The 19,903-nt window shown below is 43.1% G+C and overlaps 1 protein-coding gene across 1 annotated transcript in view; it reads right to left on the bottom strand.

Moving 5' to 3' along the window:
- Window positions 1-405: 405 nt before the first annotated feature.
- The window catches only part of LOC138969533 (FRAS1-related extracellular matrix protein 2-like), a gene marked incomplete in the record, with an annotated part of 314,415 nt that continues 294,917 nt past the window's right edge, over window positions 406-19,903 (bottom strand). The window contains 11 exon segments of the mRNA XM_070342359.1: window positions 406-6,028; window positions 6,339-6,485; window positions 7,467-7,654; window positions 8,845-9,106; window positions 10,869-10,996; window positions 11,261-11,365; window positions 12,239-12,434; window positions 13,376-13,594; window positions 14,859-15,034; window positions 15,375-15,539; window positions 16,239-16,446. Coding sequence (XP_070198460.1) covers window positions 5,528-6,028; window positions 6,339-6,485; window positions 7,467-7,654; window positions 8,845-9,106; window positions 10,869-10,996; window positions 11,261-11,365; window positions 12,239-12,434; window positions 13,376-13,594; window positions 14,859-15,034; window positions 15,375-15,539; window positions 16,239-16,446 — 2,295 coding nt within the window.

The following is a 19,903-nucleotide window of genomic DNA, read 5'->3' on the forward strand; positions in this document are numbered from 1 at the left end:
TGATTTTACAGACACACAGTCAAGCTTGTAATTTCTCTTTTAGAGATGAATAAAGATTATTGTATTGTATTGTATTGTATTGTATTGTATTGAGAGAGAGAGAGAGAGAGAGAGAGAGAGAGAGAGAGAGAGAGAGAGAAAGAGAGAGAGAGAGAGAGAGAGAAAGAGAGAAAGAGAGACAGAGACAGAGACAAACAGACAAATAGAGAGAGAGAGAGAGAGAGAGAGAGAGAGAGAGAGAGAGACACACACACACACACACACACACACACACACACAGACAGAGACACAGACAGAGAGACAGACAGAAACAGAGACACAGACGTACACACACAGACTGAGAGAGAGGCGCAAACGGCAGAAAGAGTTGTGATATTCAGTCACCCTTAGAACACGCACACAGACTCAGAGAATAGCACATTTTATTAGAAATTTTTCAACATGACTATTTCTTTTCGCACATGTGACTATTGTATGGCATTAGTTACAGACAAGAAAATCCAAATATGATAGCCTAGGAACACAACAAGATCAGTCATTGTTTTTGTAACAAATCTGTTCCATGTCTGTATCTATGATCAATGAAGACACTTAGAAGAAGTGCAAACCCCAACTTGTCCTCCAAACCTATTCAATGTTTTGCAAAAAACAAACAAAGTCTGACGGAAATCTGCTTTATTGTTTTGCTGGTTTTTCTCTCAAACTTTTCAAATGATTATTTGGGTTTTTCCCCAACACTATTTAGAATTTCAACTCTTAAATTGAACAAGAAAGCAAACTAACACTAATCCTGTCCAAAATGACTATGAACTTATGCAGACATAGTGGCTATGGTAGCCAAAGGAACAAAGGTCGTGAGACCCAAACCATTTCTTTAGTCTACAGACAAAGGCACATACTTGAACAAAGAATTGGAAACGTTAACTATTAATACAGATTAAAACGTGTGTAAAAGTGCATTAGCCAATGTTAAATTATGCTAAAAACTGTATATATGCAAGAAAATATGCATAGGAAAACAAAGTATGTAATCCTGTGAGAGAAAGGCAAAGAGTTTAACAATGTAACAATGTCTTTTAAACATGATATTGCTGAACACAAAAAGAGTACAGTTTTGCATAGTGTCCCCACGAAAGATGAAGAAAATAATCATGGAACACCTTCTTCACCCAAAAAACCCCATAAAACAGTTATTAAATAAGAGAAAAGAATATAAACTATAGTTATTAACTCATCAATGAATAAAAGCAACAGATATAAAAAGTTACGATTTTTTCATGAATCGATTACTACACTCACCAGACACTCACCCACTCATGATCTTTTCACAGAGTGGAACACCGATTTTGTTTGTTTGTTGGGAATGTGTCTTCATATAATCATAATAAATATTTACAGGTAAAAAGAAAAAAAAAGTTACATTGAAATCTACTAGATTTCTAGAGAAGAACATCTTGATATAAGAAAAAAAATAATGAAACTCAATCTTCACAGCACCAAAATCCATTTGGTGTCCAAAATGTTTTGAAAGAAAGAGACCTAATGATGAGGTTTTCCCCCCAAGCCTTAACGGAAGATAGTGAACTAGAAATAAATGATAACTGTGGGTGACAATTAATAGTCACGTCATTCTTTAAAACAACTGTAGTGATGTCATACACATCTTCATCTATCATGTACAGGACACATTGCAAACACACATACATGTCTTTACAAATTGATTTACTATTATACACACTCATACAATAAACAACAACACATAGGTATAACACCTACACAAACAGTTAGTTTCAGAAATCAGTTCTACTGCAATGGCAGGCACACACATGTATTAATAATTAAACAAATGTTAATTGCTTTAAGTAAAACATACAGAATTGGTGATTATACTACCAAATATCATCATATTTTCATCATCTCCTCCCTCGAAAAGGCAATCAATGTAAGCTGAACATTCCGCACAGATGTGATGGAAAAGGGAACACAGGCATTTCATGTTCACTTCTCGAAAATCTGTGTAATAATTCTCATGAATTACTGTCTGCTAGAACACACTAAATGACAACACTGACCAAGTAAACAAAAGAGATGTGCTGAACCGTTAAAGCTACCGTCCCTCCAATGTTCACGATCATCTTCATGGCCTCGCAACTGTCCAGGCCTTCACATGGAATTCCAGCATCTGTTCACATGGAATTCCAGCATCTGTTCACATGGAATTCCAGCATCTGTTCACATGGAATTCCAGCATCTGTTCACATGGAATTCCAGCATCTGTTCACATGGAATTCCAGCATCTGTTCACATGGAATTCCAGCATCTGTTCACATGGAATTCCAGCATCTGTTCACATGGACACATACCAAAAATCAGAACCGTTACTGCATTCCATTTAGATTTGTTTTAAAAACAATTTTTATATATGAATCATTTATTGGTTTTTTTTAGCTGATGAAGACCCTGGGTGGAAACCGGTTCTTATTGGTGATTTATTGCCCATGTTTCTGGTGAGAACATTGTCACTGCTATCTTGTTTTAATTTTTTTAATTTGTATTATTGTTGTTGTTGAATTAAGATTGAGTCTTGACATAGGTGTCACTCCCAAAATTAATTCAACAAAAAATGACCTCTCTGCAAAGGAAGCCGGTTGGCTGTGGATGCTTGCTGTGCGTATATAACTGAAGGATGCTCTTGCCTATGTAAAAGCCTGAAGAGACGCGTAGTGTTAACCATGACTACTTACACCACAGGGAGTGAACCTTTAACGCACAACAAAATAAAGGCTACAAAACAAACGGCCACAAAACAACTTAACATTGAGATCACAGCAGAGCGCGAAGCGATGGAATGAATGAAACCAAACTTTCTATAATCCTGTATGTTAAAAAGAGACAATAAAGGTAAGCTCAAGCTCAGTTTAAGAGTCTGAAATATTCTGCTGTGGTAGGCACTAAATGATATTTCATGCATCATAAACTGTGCAACAGTAAAAACAGAAAGAAAAAACACACATAAGTTGACAGAGCAAACTCAGTACATGAATAAATGATTGTCATATTTACCTTACACAAACTGGGAATACAAAACTGAAGAAAAGCTGAGGGTTTAAATATCAAATTAAATATTAGTGTTGTTAGTAATCATCTGTGCTAATTGAATTGATCACAAAAAGCATCTTTGGCATAAGATCATGCAGGGTAGTGCGATACAAGGACAGGTATAACTCACACCTGAAATAAATATCAGCTTTACCTTTGAACCCATGTACACTCACATACAAACAAGCAATACTCTAAGCTGAACATGAGTACCGAGAGCAAAGAAGGTATCATTACTCGTATTTTGCTTTTATAGGATGATATTCCCAAACGAACATACATAAAACTCCAATCCACTGTTTTGTAAGTAAACAATTTGAGTCTCTGGGAAAAAATTCATAAGTACATAAATGAATATAAAAAAAATATAAATTACAACAAATATTCAAAAAATGAATAAATAAATGAATAAATATAAATAAATAAATGTGAAAAACCAAATAAAGGAATACAAATAATGAAAGTTAAACAAAAACACACAATTATTATCATCTTCGAACCGGCATAATAACATTTAGAAATTAAAGAACAGATAATACAATATAATACACTTGAGTATTTGCTGCAGGCATTTCTGCATTTATTGAGTCAGCTTGGACAGGTGTTGTTCAGCAGGTGAACATGAGTGGAAAATCATCTCCCCTTTGCTACCACAGTCACTCCACAATGCTGAGAGCAATGTCAAATATCCATACAGAATGTATACTTGGAGGTAATACTAATGCATTTTCTAATTGGATGCATACATTTTGAGGTGTCATTAAAAATCTCATTCTGAAGGCCATGCAGTTAAAAGATGGAATTAACTTTGGTCAGCCTGAGTATTTTTCTCATCCATCTTTGACAGTAAAAACTGCGACAGTGATGATAATGCTGGGTGACTTGGCAATATTTTAAACAGTTTCACGTGCAAAGAGGTTTCATCTTGCATCATTCTGTCACGTTTACTTCTGATATCAGTAAATAACAAATTTGACCAATATGAAAAACAATATACTTTAGCCTAGTAGCTTTCACAAGGAAAATGTGTACGTGACCCAAACATAATGAAATGAAAGTCTCCCTCTGAAGGTCGGTTTCAGGATGTTCATTATAGCCCATGCTGTTTCTGGGAGTCCACATTAATAAGTTTATATCTATAACTTCAAAATCTGTAACTATAATCATGACATAGGCAGCAAACAGTTTCTACATCATCTAACTAATGATTACATAGAAAGTACTTGCTACATTCAGTACACAAAACACACAAAACACTGTTGAAAATGTGAGGCTTATTGTCCAATGTTTGCTATCAGCAGCATAGACCCTTTTATAGTTTCATTTATGATTTTTACGGGGTTAAAAAAAACAGAAAAAAAACCCAACTGGGACTGAATTTGGAAGATCTTTCAGTACATACACCATCTCTCAAGTAAAACATTGACAAAAGATACTGAAATCGGAAAAAAAGTTATGAGCAAATCATACCATAGTCCAGCCAAGAATACAAGCTGAAAAACTCAGTCAAACTAGATTTGTGATAATACCATTCAACCTTGGGATACTTCAAACCCTCTCCCATTCTCTGCTGATCACAGATATAAGCCAGCCTTGTTTGGTAAAAGTGGCTAGCTAGAAATCATTCCAAGGCGTATTAATAAATGTAAGCAACAGGGTTTTATCACATCCCTCTTCAGTAAAAAAAACCCAACATTACACGCAGAAAAAATGTAACTTCTCTGTGTAAGCCCTGCTACTCTGTTGAATCTAAAATGCTGAGTGTTCAGATATAAAAATGTTATTCCTGCAGTAGAGTGTTCAGCACTGAAGATGAAGAGGGACTGCCTCAGGGGTGCTTACATTCAGTAATAAGCCTTTCCCATACAACAACAAACAAACAAAACACACACAAAAAAACACCCACCAACAATCTGTGACTTACATGTCAGGGGTGACACCACAAATTTGTGAAAGTGTTAAACAAGACTGAATCAGAAATGAGCAATCGTCACTAGTCAAATGGGGAAATAGACCAACAAGGATGGCCTATTTTATCTCTGCATTACTTTTAGCGTAAGATGCAAAGAATGTTGTCTGACTTAAAATTTTGATCCTTTCAAAGCTGCGGCTTGCCCGCATGCATCCATCAGTGTTAACAGGACTTCAGTGTCAGCAACATACAGTTCAGTGGAAGATGACCGATCTTGCTCTCCCCCTCTATTCATATGTCATAACATGCTACTTTTTCAATCACACGATCCCCAGTAAATCAACGGGAAGAAACAAAGCAAAACTGACTTTATTTCAGATCAACTGCTCATTACAGATTCAGTGTAATATAACACTTACATGCCCTGCATGAATATTCTCTCACTTCCGGCTCTGATAATGCGCTGACACATTTCCACCACTTTGACATACATCATGATGCAACATGTACTGTGGGCTAGACTTCTGTGTTGTCGTTATTATAGGCATGTGCGGAGTGAACTTTGCTCTGTCCATTGGCAACCACGGTGATCGTCTGGTTAGGGGAAGGGGGAGGTGTGTGCCTCTTCTTCTTGCGTCGCACGAAGAAAATGATGAGCAGGATGCAGATGATGATGATGACGACGATGGAGATGACGATGGGGATGAGGGGGATGTCGGTGGTGGTGATGACGTTGGTGCCGATGCTGACGTCACCATCCCGCACGGCCAGTTCCAGCTGGACGCGCGCCATGTTGGTGCCCTTGCCCTTCTTCCCCACCCCCTCCACGTCCGCCTCCTCGCGCTTGACCCTGACAGCCAGGGCGGTGTCCTGATTGGCCAGCTGGCTGTAGGGGTTGATGACCGCGTGGTGCAGGGTGGGCGTGTCCACGCTGCGCTTACCGATGCCGCGCCCTGCGTTGCGCGCTGAGCGCACCGTGTAGATGGCGTGCAGGAACCACTGACGGCCCGCGTCCACCTGCAAGTAGTAACATTTGTCGTCACGTTGTGTTTTGTTCAAGTCTCTTAAGTATGCCGTTACAGTCTGTAACATAATCAGGTCTCTCCGCTAAATTCATCACATTCATCATATTCATCATCATCCCATTGCAAGTGTTTCTGTTATGTTGTATGTCCAGATCTGTAGCTAACAAATGTGTGTTCTATTCACATACTTCTTGTTATGCTAATACTGTCGCAAATGCTGAGTACATTGATTCTTCGCAGCTCTTGCAATGAGTCCGCCGCAAGGGCTTAAGATATAAGGATGGTCTATTGTGTGGTCTTACCTGGAAGAGCGGCTTGCAGTCCAAGGAGAAGCCGTCAGCCCCGGCCTGTCTGACAAGGTCAAGGGCACTGGGGTCATCACTGGCCAGCAGGGCGCTGAAGGGAATGTCCTGGAAGTTCTCTATCTCTGTGAATGGGGCTCCCTTGTCCTGAAAGACAACACGGGTGGTTTGGTCTAAGTGACAACACGGGTGGTTTGGTCTAAGTCATAACAAGCAAGAGAGTAACATTTTCTTTAATGAGTGAGTGACAGAGAGCTGATTATTAATTAATGACCTATATGTGCTGATGACCAATTTAATTTCCTTTGTTGGATCAATAAAATGTTATGAGTTATGAGTTATGAGTTATGAGAAAGACAGACGGAGACAGAGTAAGTGTGGTAAGTGTGTGTGTGTGTGTGTGTGTGTGTGTGTGTGTGTGTGTGTGTGTGTGTGTGTGTGTGTGTGTGTGTGTGTGTGTGTGTGAATAAGAGCAAATCAAGGAAGCACAAGAAAACCGTAGAGTTAGTTGGAGAATGCTATAATAAATGTGTGTTAAAGGTAGACTGGACAGAAAATGAAAAATACAGGCCATGATCCTCCATAACCTTGTTGCAGATTCATCGCGAATCAGCCACTTAGTAGCGGTGTCATTCTTTCAGTATGCGGCACATGTGTACTGACTTCATGTACAACAGTCAGCACATCAATACCTACCTCACGGACTCGCGTAATACTCGATCACACCAGCTACTCTAGATGACAGTCCAAGAGAAACATGTAGCATGCGTGCATTTCTCAAGATATGACCTATGATAAGCTGTTCGTGAGACAGGCCTAAGGGCACAATTCTGGGTTTCTTTTTAAACAAACAATATTTAAAGAGTGTGTTCTTGTTCTTCATGCACAGTATTTCGGAGAGAAATGTACTGAGACTTACAAGGACGGAGAGAAATGTACTGAGACTTACAAGGACGGAGAGAAATGTACTGAGACTTACAAGGACGGAGAGAAATGTACTGAGACTTACAAGGACGGAGAGAAATGTACTGAGACTTACAAGGACGGAGAGAAATGTACTGAGACTTACAAGGACGGAGAGAAATGTACTGAGACTTACAAGGATCTTGAAGGTGTACTGAGACTTACAAGGATCTTGAAGGTGTACTGTAGGTTGGGCGACTCAGCGATACAGCCGAACTCCCGGCTGTCGGGGTCGTACTTGGGGACGTAGCCATCCTTGCCGGAACACAGGAACACCTTCTCGATGTTGAGACCGAACGAGTTGCCGAGGTTCTGCACCGGGTCCACGGTGATGCGCCCGTACAGCTTGTCGTCTGGAGGAAAGCACGTGCGGCACAAGATTTAAAACTCATGCATTCGGAATACACTTTCTCTCACAGATTGACAAGAGAAGGGAAGATTAAATAATACGATAGGATACGATCAGATAAGATAAGAAAAAGGATAAGATAGGAACACAATAATGACCATTTTCATCTTGAATGAACATGGGAATTTTTCTTTTGGACAACTACGCATCAAGCAATGTGACCCTTAAAACAATGGAACGTTGTGAGGACTCCCGCCAACAGTCATGATGTGTTCAGGATGTGGTCAATGCATGGTCATGGATGTGGTCAATGCATGGTCATGGATGTGGTCAAAGTGAACTCTTCTTGCCCACATACCAACATCAGAATGTCTACACTCATTACAGTTTATTACTAATTCTTCCCCAACAACACAGACTCTGACTGATCATGTCAAAGCTCAGCATTTCATAGGGACTGCAATGTGTGGGAGACTTTGGTAGCACGGGCATTGAAGACATTGTCCTGACTAGTGGACTGGGTGGCCGAGTGGTAACGCACTTGTGCTCGGAAGCGAGAGGTTGCGAGTTCGACCCTGGGTCAGGTCGTTAGCAATTTTCTCCCCCCTTTCCTAACCTAGGTGGTGGGTTCAAGTGCTAGTGTTTCGGATGAGACGAAAAACCGAGGTCCCTTCGTGTACACTACATTGGGGTATGCACGTTAAAGATCCCACGATTGACAAAAGGGTCTTTCCTGGCAAAATTGTATAGGCATAGATAAAAATGTCCACCAAAATACCCGTGTGACTTGGAATAATAGGCCGTGAAAAGTAGGATATGCGCCGAAATGGCTGCGATCTGCTGGCCGATGTGAATGCGTGATGTATTGTGTAAACAAATTCCATCTCACACGGCATAAATAAATCCCTGCGCCTTGAAAATGTGCGCGATATAAATTGCATTAAAAAAAAATAAAAAAAAATAAATCCCTGCGATTAGAACTGTACCCACAGAATACGCGCGATATAAGCCTCATATTGATTGATTGATATTGATAGTCAAAGCCGAACTTGGACTGTATGGTGTGCCCTTGTTCTAACAAACGCTCCAGTTAGTCATGATATAGTTAAGTGATACAAATAGTTACTTAATTATCAGCTTTAAAGACGTAAAGGCCACCCTAAACTCAAACTTCATGATTTCTTCCCAACTCACTCTCAGTGAAAGCAGCATCACCCTCCTCCCCAAAGCCCATGGACCCGTCCGACAACCACAGTTCTCGCTTGCGCATCAGGTGGAAGTCCGTGTTGAGCGAGAACTCGGCTGGCACTGCGTCGCTCACTTGCTGGAAGCGCACTGGGAGGTCAAAGGTGATGGGTTCACGCGGCGTACAGATGATGGGGAGGGTGTACTCCTGGTCAGGGGATGTGGTGCAGGGGACCAGCTTGACCGTGAACAGGCCGGAGTAGTCCCGCACCTGAAAATCAAAATCAAAACACACTAGTCAGTGGAGTTTTTTTTCTTTTTCATTTCTTTCTAGTATTAGTTTATTACCCCATCGCTGTGAATTCGGATAGCTTCCTCACAGTCGAAAACTAGCAGCAACAAGAATTGCAGTGCTTAGGCCCCCCCCCCAAAAAAGGTGTGGTTACTGTAACATAGCCCAAAAAAATAGGATAGGAAGGTAGGCAATCACTTTTTCTTTTAAAACTTTTTTTCTAATGTGTACAAATTAAACCTACTTGACAGGGAAATAAGTGTGCGACTCGAGCGCTTTCGCTTTCATTGCGTTTTCTGCACTCGTTTTCTTGTTTTTTGTGGTTTTTTTTGACAAATGTAATAAAAAGTTATAGGGTCGGCCCGTAAAAATAGGGTAGGTCGGGTTACCGTAACCACACCTATTTTATTTTTAGGCCTTACCCAGGCGTGTGCATGCTTGAGGTGTTGTGAGCCACTTGCACATATATATAGCACAATGGCCAAGGTATTTTACGTGCTACACTGGTAGACATACTGTCTCTGATATTGCACATACAATTGACCCACGTCTGTCCAGGATTCGAACTGTTCAGTGGAGGTGGTTTTTTTCATTTTCATTACTTAATTATTCTATTATAACCCCATCGCTGGGAAATTAGGATTGCACCCCCCCCCCCCCCCCCCAGTGAGGAGCTAACAGCAAGTGACGTGAGAGTAGTCAGCCATCTGCACTTCTGCCAGAATGACCAAGGTTTTTTACGTGCCACAGCGGTGACACAGGGGTGGGACAGGCAAACCGTTTCGGAGACTGTACATAAAGTCGAACATGTGACCCGAGGATTACATATCCAGTGCTCTACCAACTGAGGTACCGGGCCCCAACGTATAGTACTTTTGAAAGAAAAATGTGCATCCCATGGAAGAAATTGTAACCCAAAGCAACATCAAGGATGGTCTCACTCAATACTTTTGGGACGCTGAAGCATGGTGCAGTATATAGTCTCATGTGGTTACTGTGGTTACTGTGGTGTTTCTTTTGTTTTGCCAATTCCTTTCTCTTGCTTGCTTGTTGTTCTCCATAGTAGTCATCACACACAACTACTCCCCCAAACGGATGTCAACATTCTTTTTCTGTCTTCTGCGTTCGTGGGCTGCAACTCTCACGTACACTCGTGTTTTTACACGAGTGGAATTTTACGTGTATGACCGTTTTTCCCCCGCCATTAAGGCAGCCATACGCCGCTTTCGGAGGAAGCATGCTGGGTATGTTCGTGTTTCTGTAACCCACCGAACTCTGACATGGATTACAGGATCTTTTCCGTGCGCACTTGGTCTTGTGCTTGCGTGTACACACGAAGGGGGATAAGCCACTAGCAGGTCTGCACATAAGTTGACCTGGGAGATCGGAAAAATCTCCACACTTAAACCACCAGGCGGCCGCGGCCGGGATTCGAACCCTCGACCTTCCGATTAAGAGGCCGACGTCTTGCCACCCCGCCACAGCGCCCGTCGGATGTCAACATGATTCTAACACTTCCCTTGTACTGTACTGTGGAACCCCCTAGGCCCTGTTAAGACCTTCAGAAATCTGAGAAAACCAGGTCTTAAAAGATGGGAGTCTTAAAATGAAGGTACATTAATTTACAGAGTTTATTGACACGAAATCTGAAAAAGCTAGGTCTTAAAAATGAGGGGGGAGTCTTAAATTGGGGGGTCTTAAAAGGGGGGTACCACTGTACACTGAACATGTTTGTACTCACGGAGAAGTCTGAGACGAAGGTCCACTCCTGGTTGGCCTGTTCATACGAGGGCTCGCTGCGGACCAGGTCCAGGGAGAAAGTCAGGTCCGGGTGGTCCGAGGACATCACCATCGACTTCACTTCTGTGCCTGTGGTGAAAACGATATTGTCATACTGCTGTGAACGATTGCATAACATTTTGTTTACTGGCTTGGGTCAGGTCAGAAACTTAACTTTCAGCAGTGATCGCACTGGTCACTTTCCACACTGGAATTGCTTTATTTACTTTTCTTTTTGTTAGGTCAAGATTTTAAACAAGAGAAAGACTCTATACTGATGTGCTTCAGACGTTATATAAATAATGAAAAACAAATAAAAACAAAAGGTTGGATGACGTGACTGTGTTGCCTTACCAGGATGAGCACCAACGAACTGTCCTCTGAAACGCGCCTCGGTGCGGAAGGAGACAGCCAGGCGACCGTCATCCTGCATGCGCATACTGGTCGGGTACAGGTAACCTGCAGCACAAACATCACACCTACATATATAACACATTCATACACGCACAGAAATAAATGCATGTTGTGGTTCCTTTTTTTGTTTGTTTGTTTGTTTGCTTAACGCCCAGCCGACCACGAAGGGCCATATCAGGGCGGTGCTGCTTTGACATATAACGTGCGCCACACACAAGACAGAAATCGCAGCACAGGCTTCATGTCTCACCCAGTCACATTATTCTGACACCGTACCAACCAGTTGTGGTTCCTTTAAGTCAAACTGTTGACACTAATGTGATTGTGAAAACTTCAAAACGCAAGGTCTTAAAATGGGGTATCTGTATGAAATCGTGGGGCCGACTTTCCACTGATCCATAGGATACTGCCCACCATGGTCAATGCTAACAAACTTCTCTGGGGTGAAAGTTGTTTGTTAATCTCAATGCTTTGTATGCTCTCAGGTTGGTTCGTTGTTGTTGTTACTTGTCTCGAGAACCCAGGGGGTCATACGAGACTTATTCAGCATCGATCTTATTCTCTGTTCTGTGGATCCTCTCTGGGGCCAGGATACTGGTTCCTCATAGGTCTGACTTGCTGTTGTTGGGGATACAGTTGAGCCCCCAGTTAGCATGCTATCAGGGCCCCCCTTTCCAGACCCCCATTTTAAGATCCTCTTTTCTCACATTTTCTCTTCAAATCCTCTGTCAATTTACCCCCATTTTAAGACTAAAACTCGTTGTTAAGACCTGATTTACTCAAATGTGTTGAGGTCTTCAAAGGCTTAAAGGCCACCCTAAACTCAAACTTCATGATTTCTTCCCAACTCACTCTCAGTGTTCCGCTGTATTAAAAGTGCTTAATTATGTCCCTTTGTTTCTTAGACTGTACACTCACCCTGCAGACCGTTCTCGGACTCGGGACTACTGATGCCGTTCTGCCAGAGGATGGAGGTGTCATACACGAAGGTCAGCTGTAGCGCTGACCTGAGGTCATAGTGCAGCCAGCCGCCGCGAGCAACGGGGGAGTGGAACACGTAGGACACGAACAGGGGAACACGCATCGCTACGTACGACTGTTTCAGGTTCAGCACCTGGTTTCATGGGGAAAGAAACAAACACAAAATGAATTACAGAACAGTAAGTACTAAGCTCTGCACACAAATTATGGCACCCATTTTTGTACCACAACTAAACATTCATTCCCATGTCATGATATTTATTTCAGGTGTGAGTTAACTGGCCTTGTCTCACTTGGCTATCTGACCCATTTTTCGGATCAAAGATTTCTGTTTTAGGTGTCATGTGACCGCCGAAATAATTTGTGTGCAGTTTATTTTATTGATGCTAAAAAATGTAGTTTACCATTGTAGAAAATTGCAAAAAAGGACAAGTATGCAACACCTCAATGGAGAGAAAATAAATAAAATACAAGAAATACAGTACAATAAAATGTGAACAACAATGTAGTTGTATTTTGTGGCTGCATTTAAACATTTACAAAAACTAAACCTGCGTTCACATCGACCATAGTTATAGAGCCCCTAGTATTTTTTGAAGAAAGAAAAAAATCCTAATTTAGATTTTGAAAAAAACAGTACAAAAAAGCCATTAATATCCTGGGTCAGTGTTCAGAGGAACACCGATCAATCATCATGAAAGGCTATCACGGTACAGAAATACATCAATACACGAAATGCGGACTGAGGTGAAGCCAGTAACTATACGATCAACCTAAGGGAGGCAACACGAGACGTCTGTGCAGGTTGCACTTTTACTGGATTACTTCCCTTGCACCGTAAAACCAGTTTACTCTTCGTGGCTCTGTGTAAGGGAACATGCTCCTTTAGTGCACCACAAGCCACAAAAAAAGGATTCGGAAAATAACTCCGTGGGGTTTGTATGGGGTGTGGGAGAGTGACCTTCTCTTGCACAACACCTACAAACTCAAAGTAGTTGTTTCCAAAAATTGTCTATTGAAAAGTGCGTTAGAGACATAGACAAAAATATAGGATTGATGGAAAAAAGTTCCAACCTGTCCATCAGTGTTAATTTCTCCGCCGCAATCCGTGATGAGTTCCGACATGTCGTAGTAGCCGACAAACTCCCACAGACACGACTCAAGGTCAAGGTTGCGGTAGAAGCGCAGGGTGGAGTTGGGTCGCAGGGCGGGGTTAAACTGGTACGGCTCCACCTCGCCGATGATGTTGGGATTCTTGGTTTGATTTGTTAAGAAGCCGAAGTCTGTTTCCACCTGGAAAACACAATGCAGTCATGGTTGAGTTTACATTACAAGCAGTCTGTTTCCACCTGGAAAACACAATGCAGTCATGGTTGAGTTTACATTACAAGCAGTCTGTTTCCACCTGGAAAACACAATGCAGTCATGGTTGAGTTTACATTACAAGAAGTCTGTTTCCACCTGGAAAACACAATGCAGTCATGGTTGAGTTTACATTACAAGCAGTCTGTTTCCACCTGGAAAACACAATGCAGTCATGGTTGAGTTTACATTACAAGCAGTCTGTTTCCACCTGGAAAACACAATGCAGTCATGGTTGAGTTCACATTACAAGCAGTCTGTTTCCACCTGGAAAACACAATGCAGTCATGGTTGAGTTCACATTACAAGCAGTCTGTTTCCACCTGGAAAACACAATGCAGTCATGGTTGAGTTTACATTACAAGAAGTCTGTTTCCACCTGGAAAACACAATGCAGTCATGGTTGAGTTCACATTACAAGCAGTCTGTTTCCACCTGGAAAACACAATGCAGTCATGGTTGAGTTTACATTACAAGCAGTCTGTTTCCACCTGGAAAACACAATGCAGTCATGGTTGAGTTTACATTACAAGCAGTCTGTTTCCACCTGGAAAACACAATGCAGTCATGGTTGAGTTTACATTACAAGAAGTCTGTTTCCACCTGGAAAACACAATGCAGTCATGGTTGAGTTTACATTACAAGCAGTCTGTTTCCACCTGGAAAACACAATGCAGTCATGGTTGAGTTTACATTACAAGCAGTCTGTTTCCACCTGGAAAACACAATGCAGTCATGGTTGAGTTTACATTACAAGCAGTCTGTTTCCACCTGGAAAACACAATGCAGTCATGGTTGAGTTTACATTACAAGCAGTCTGTTTCCACCTGGAAAACACAATGCAGTCATGGTTGAGTTTACATTACAAGCTTTGGAATGATGCAACCATTTTATAGATACCAGCTCTACTAGATTGTCAAGAGTGAATGATTTGTAATTGTGTTGGCATTGTGTACACAATTATTTATTTGTGTATGTTTTGTGAGCTGCTTACTTAGAACTATTTTAGGCCTTTTAAGACCCCCCAATTTAAGACTCCCTCATTATTAAGACCTTGTTTTCTCAGATTTTCTGTTCATAACCTTTGTCAAATTAACCCCATTATAAAACTCCCCCCTTTTTAAAATCCCGATTTTCTCAGATTTGTTGGGGCCTTAAAAGAGGGGTTCCACTGTATGTGCTTAATGTGACTGACCTCGGTGAAGTCGAGGAGGTTGGAGCAGCGATGCGTGGCGAGCCGTGTCCCGTCTTTGCTGAGGGTCAGCTCAAAGTTGGACAGCTGGCGCGTTGAGATGACCGGTAACATGCCGTCACGGTGAGGAACGCGCACGGAGATTCGAACCTTGTTGGGGTGGAAGGGGTCGTCAGAACCTGTGGGTTAAAAGAGATATGAGCACTGAGATATCGAACCTTGTTTTCTCGGAGACGGATGTTCGGCTTTAAGCCTGGTATCAACGAGCGAAGTCAATTTCCCAAAGTCTACTTAAAAAAACTTGCTGTACTAAACCTTGGCACTGAATTGTCAGTAAAAAAAAAAAGACTTCACAAAGTCGACTTCGGGCTCAATTAAGAACATTCTTTACCTGAGTATCTGAGCTTGGCGGTGAAGGGTTCAGCGCCCACAGAGCCCATGACGCGAGGTTAACAGTGACGTCATAATCTACTATCGTCACAGATGCCGTCACAATCCGCTAAACGTCATTTCCCTTACCTGTGTATCTGAGCTTGGCGGTGAAGGGTTCAGCGCCGACAGAGCCCATGACGCGAGGTTCACAGATGCCGTCACTCCTGCTGATGGTGATGGGGTCACTGAGAGACTCCAGGCCCGGGTCACGGTCTGTGTTGACAGCACGTGAACCACACTGCACGCGGCTCCCTGGGTCAAGGACACAAATTCACAATGAAACAGAATTAGAAGGATGTTATGTTCGGGAAAAGAGAGAAGTGGGGAAAGTGATATTTCCGAGATGACAAGTTCTGTCTGTTTTTAGATATAGTTAGTGGGGATGAGAGAGAAAGTTATGCAATTGGGAGGAAAGAGACAGAGGTGGGGTTGGATTTGGAATAGTGTAAAGGTAGAGTGTAGACAGAAGAGAGAGAGAGAGAGAGAGAGAGAGAGAGAGAGAGAGAGAGAGAGAGAGAGAGAGAGAGAGAGAGAGACAGACAGAAACAGACAGAGAGAGACAAAGACAGAGAGACAAAGACAGACATAAAAAAAAGAGAGAGAGAGAGAGAGAGAGAGAGAGAGAGAGAGAGAGAGAGAGAAAGAGAGAGGGAGAGAGAGACAATAACAATGGCAATTCTTTATATAACGAGGGTAATAGATTAAGCAGTGGTCTGCTTTTTTACATCCAGTCCTCATCCTAAAGAGGAGAGAGAGACAGGGAGAGACATACAGAGATAGACAGAGACAGAGATAGATGGAGACTGGGAGACAGAGAGCGATAGTCATGCACAGTCAGACAGACAGACACAGCATAAATCAGAGGGACAAGCAGCCAGTCAGATACGGGAGTACACGGACACTCCCACGACAGTATCAGAGACAAGAAAACCACAGGTTATCATCACAAACCTCCACTGAAATAAATACTGTCCAGGGTGATATCCTTGGTGGAGGCAAAGAAGGTGGCCGACTCTACGTCACGCATGTCTGACGTCACGCCGTCTCTGCCGGTAGGGGCCGCCACCCGCCAGCGGAAGAGAGTGAGGGTGTCGTTGATGCCTTGACTCTTGCATAGCGCGTCCGTATCCTGGAACTGGGGGTGCTTGGGGTTGCACGGCTGAAAAGAAAAGAACAATTAAAGTTTAATTTACTTTAGTTTTAATCAGTGTAAGAAACAAAGGGACGCAAGCGCTATGATAGACATGACACGTGCAACAAGAGTTATTGAGCCTTGTGCGGAACCAATCTTCATGCAGACTTGGCACCCGAGAGAAATAAAACTTGCATTGAAATGAACAAGCCATGTTCATCATCATTTTTTGTTTAGGTTAATTATGAGAGAACTTTAATCCTTCTGAGATAAAGTTTTAATGAAATAGTAAGAAGGGGGTGGGTTAGGTGGTAGGTGGTTGGGGGTGGGGGGGGGGGGGGGGTGGGAGGGGGTCGTATTTGACTTTGAAGATAAGTATGTCAGTCTGTCTGACGTGAATGCGTGTTCACAAAGAGTTGAAATGAAACAGATTATAAACCACCGCCTTTCATCTGGGTTCTGTCACGCTAAAACCTCAATTAATGTCATGGATACATATCGCAACGTTCTTCTCACGGCGTGTTGCTCTCAGATAAAGAAAACAACAACATTTATAATACATCCGATTTATTGCATCTCATGCCAAGAGCTGATTTAGATTGTCAGTGTCTGTGTAACCTTATGCCAAGAAATGATTCGGTCTTGGTCGACAGCAACTGCTGCATAAAGATGTTATCCGTCCCATAAACATCGTGTTCATTACGTTAACTACGTGCAGGCTTGTGATGGGATACGGACATACTTTCTCTTGGATATTTACCAAGAATTAACAGCCTGACAGTTTTTTTTTTTGTAGGGTGAGAATTGCCAATAGTGTCAACTTTTTAAATGCAGTAACATAAAAACTGGACTCCCCACAGCGAAAGGCCAGGTCCCTGACGTTTGACATGAGACCACACACACACACACACACACAAACACACACACACACACACCCACACACACACACACACACACACACACACACACACACACTAGCCCCCTCCCCCCACCCCCCCCCCACCCCATGGCCTATCTTCTCACCCTCTTTTTTCCCAAAACTGTAACAAGGACGGAACAAGAGAATGCCCTATTCACAGTGAAATGCCATCTGTGCCGTCGCGCACTTTACATTTCTGGCGCTGGAAAAGAGCAAAACAAACGGGGCATAACTGCTCCCCTCGGCCTTATCAGATCGGATTCTCCGCCCCAAGAGACATGTCGTGGCTTGACATTTTCTTCTCTTACACACGGGAACAGCTGTTTGCAGTATGCACAAAAACAAGAACAATCACAACAAAAGCAGGTCTCTGTGTAATGTTGCGCTAACAGGATTTTACGGGGAACTGGCAAAAGGAGAAACGGGAAACGGCGAACGGGGAAGTAAAAAAAAAAAGGTTAGATTATGGAATGTTTAATTATCCACAAAGTGAAACATTCACTGGAACCTCCATCTACCTATTGGATAGCAATGATTGCACAATTTGGGTTTAAATTATAGGACGATGTTTAGAGCAGAATGTAATGCAGCTTCCACATCCTGTGATGACCTTTCCGTCTGCATACCTTTGTGTTCGTCTCTCTGTCCGTCCGTCCGTCTGTCTGTCTGTCTCTCTCTCCCCCTCTATATCTCCCCCTCCCCTTCTTTGTCTTTCTCTCTACCCCCCCCCCCCCCCCGCCCCCACCCTCTCTCTCTCTCTCTCTCTCTCTCTCTCTCTCTCTCTCTCTCTCTCTCTCTCTCTCTCTCTCTCTCTCTCTCTCTCTCTCTCTCTCTCTCTCTCTCTCTCTCTCTGTGCTAAGGCTGTTTTATTAACACTGTATACGTCAAAAGGACAGGTTGGAATATTATGCCAAGCCTGAAACTGTTGTCACTTCGAAAAAAAGTTCAGGTCAGTTCAGTTCTATCTCCCCCTCAAAGATTTTCTCTTAATCTTGGCACAGTGTGCGGCCTATCTGTTACCAACGACAACACATCAGCCTCTCCCTATCTGTTACCAACGACAACACATCAGCCTCTCCCTATCTGTTACCAACGACAACACATCAGCCTCTCCCTATCTGTTACCAACGACAACACATCAGCCTCTCCCTATCTGTTACCAACGACAACACATCAGCCTCTCCCTATCTGTTACCAACGACAACACATCAGCCTCTCCCTATCTGTTACCAACGACAACACATCAGCCTCTCCCTATCTGTTACCAACGACAACACATCAGCCTCTCCCTATCTGTTACCAACGACAACACATCAGCCTCTCCCTATCTCCAGCCCCCTTCTCCGATCCTAACAAATGAGACGACAGACGGGGCAGCGACTGTGGTGAGAGAAATCAAACCTGTTTATTAATTGCCCCACACACACTTCAATCCGTCAGGTTAATGGTGCCCTCCTTCCTGTGAAAACGACCATCAAAACCCAGGCATAGGAATTCCAAAATAGAAAAAAAACCTGAAAATAGGCCAAGGTCCAGGGAAAACGAATTTTAGCAGTTTAGACCAATATTTTGATAGTTCTTGTGAAAGCAAACAATGGATAGAGAGACAATAGTTTACATATAATTTAATTCGCCTTTTTTTTGCCGCGGACAATTTTTTATTTTCGCTGAAACGTAATTTCCTTATCGCGGAAATCTGCGATTTCGCGGACAATTCCCATGCCTGAAACTATCACACATCTGTCCTGGCTTGTTCGTGGGACAAGAGCGTCCTAGCTTCCACTAAGACATGGAAAACACAACAGCCTAGTTTGATCTGTCGAAGTTTGTCCGTTGGACAAAAGCGGATTTCTGCTTAGACGGACAAAAAAAGAAAGAAGCCTAGCTGCTTCTTGTACGGAGTGGACATGTTTTGCTCAATTATTGTAAGGAAAGTACCTTTAAACTTATATTTTTTTCAGTGTAACCCACCCTGGTATATATATGCAGGAGTCGCGTTCAACGACTCTAGTCTGGGATAGGGCGCACCGACTCTAGTCTGGGATAGGGCGCACCGACTCTAGTCTGGGATAGGGCACACCGACTCTAGTCTGGGATAGGGCGCACCGACTCTAGTCTGGGATAGGGCGCACCGACTCTAGTCTGGGATAGGGCGCACCGACTCTAGTCTGGGATAGGGCGCACCGACTCTAGTGTGGGATAGGGCGCACCGACTCTAGTCTGGGATAGGGCGCACCGACTCTAGTCTGGGATAGGGCGCACCGACTCTAGTCCGGGATAGGGCGCACCGACTCTAGTCCGGGATAGGGCGCACCGACTCTAGTCCGGGATAGGGCGCACCGACTCTAGTCCGGGATAGGGCGCACCGACTCTAGTCCGGGATAGGGCGCACCGACTCTAGTCCGGGATAGGGCGCACCGACTCTAGTCCGGGATAGGGCGCACCGACTCTAGTCTGGGATAGGGCGCACCGACTCTAGTCTGGGATAGGGCGCACCGACTCTAGTCTGGGATAGGGCGCACCGACTCTAGTCTGGGATAGGGCGCACCGACTCTAGTCTGGGAT

The sequence above is a fragment of the Littorina saxatilis genome, linkage group LG6 (assembly GCF_037325665.1).
Source record: "Littorina saxatilis isolate snail1 linkage group LG6, US_GU_Lsax_2.0, whole genome shotgun sequence".
NCBI classification, from domain to species: domain Eukaryota; kingdom Metazoa; phylum Mollusca; class Gastropoda; order Littorinimorpha; family Littorinidae; genus Littorina; species Littorina saxatilis.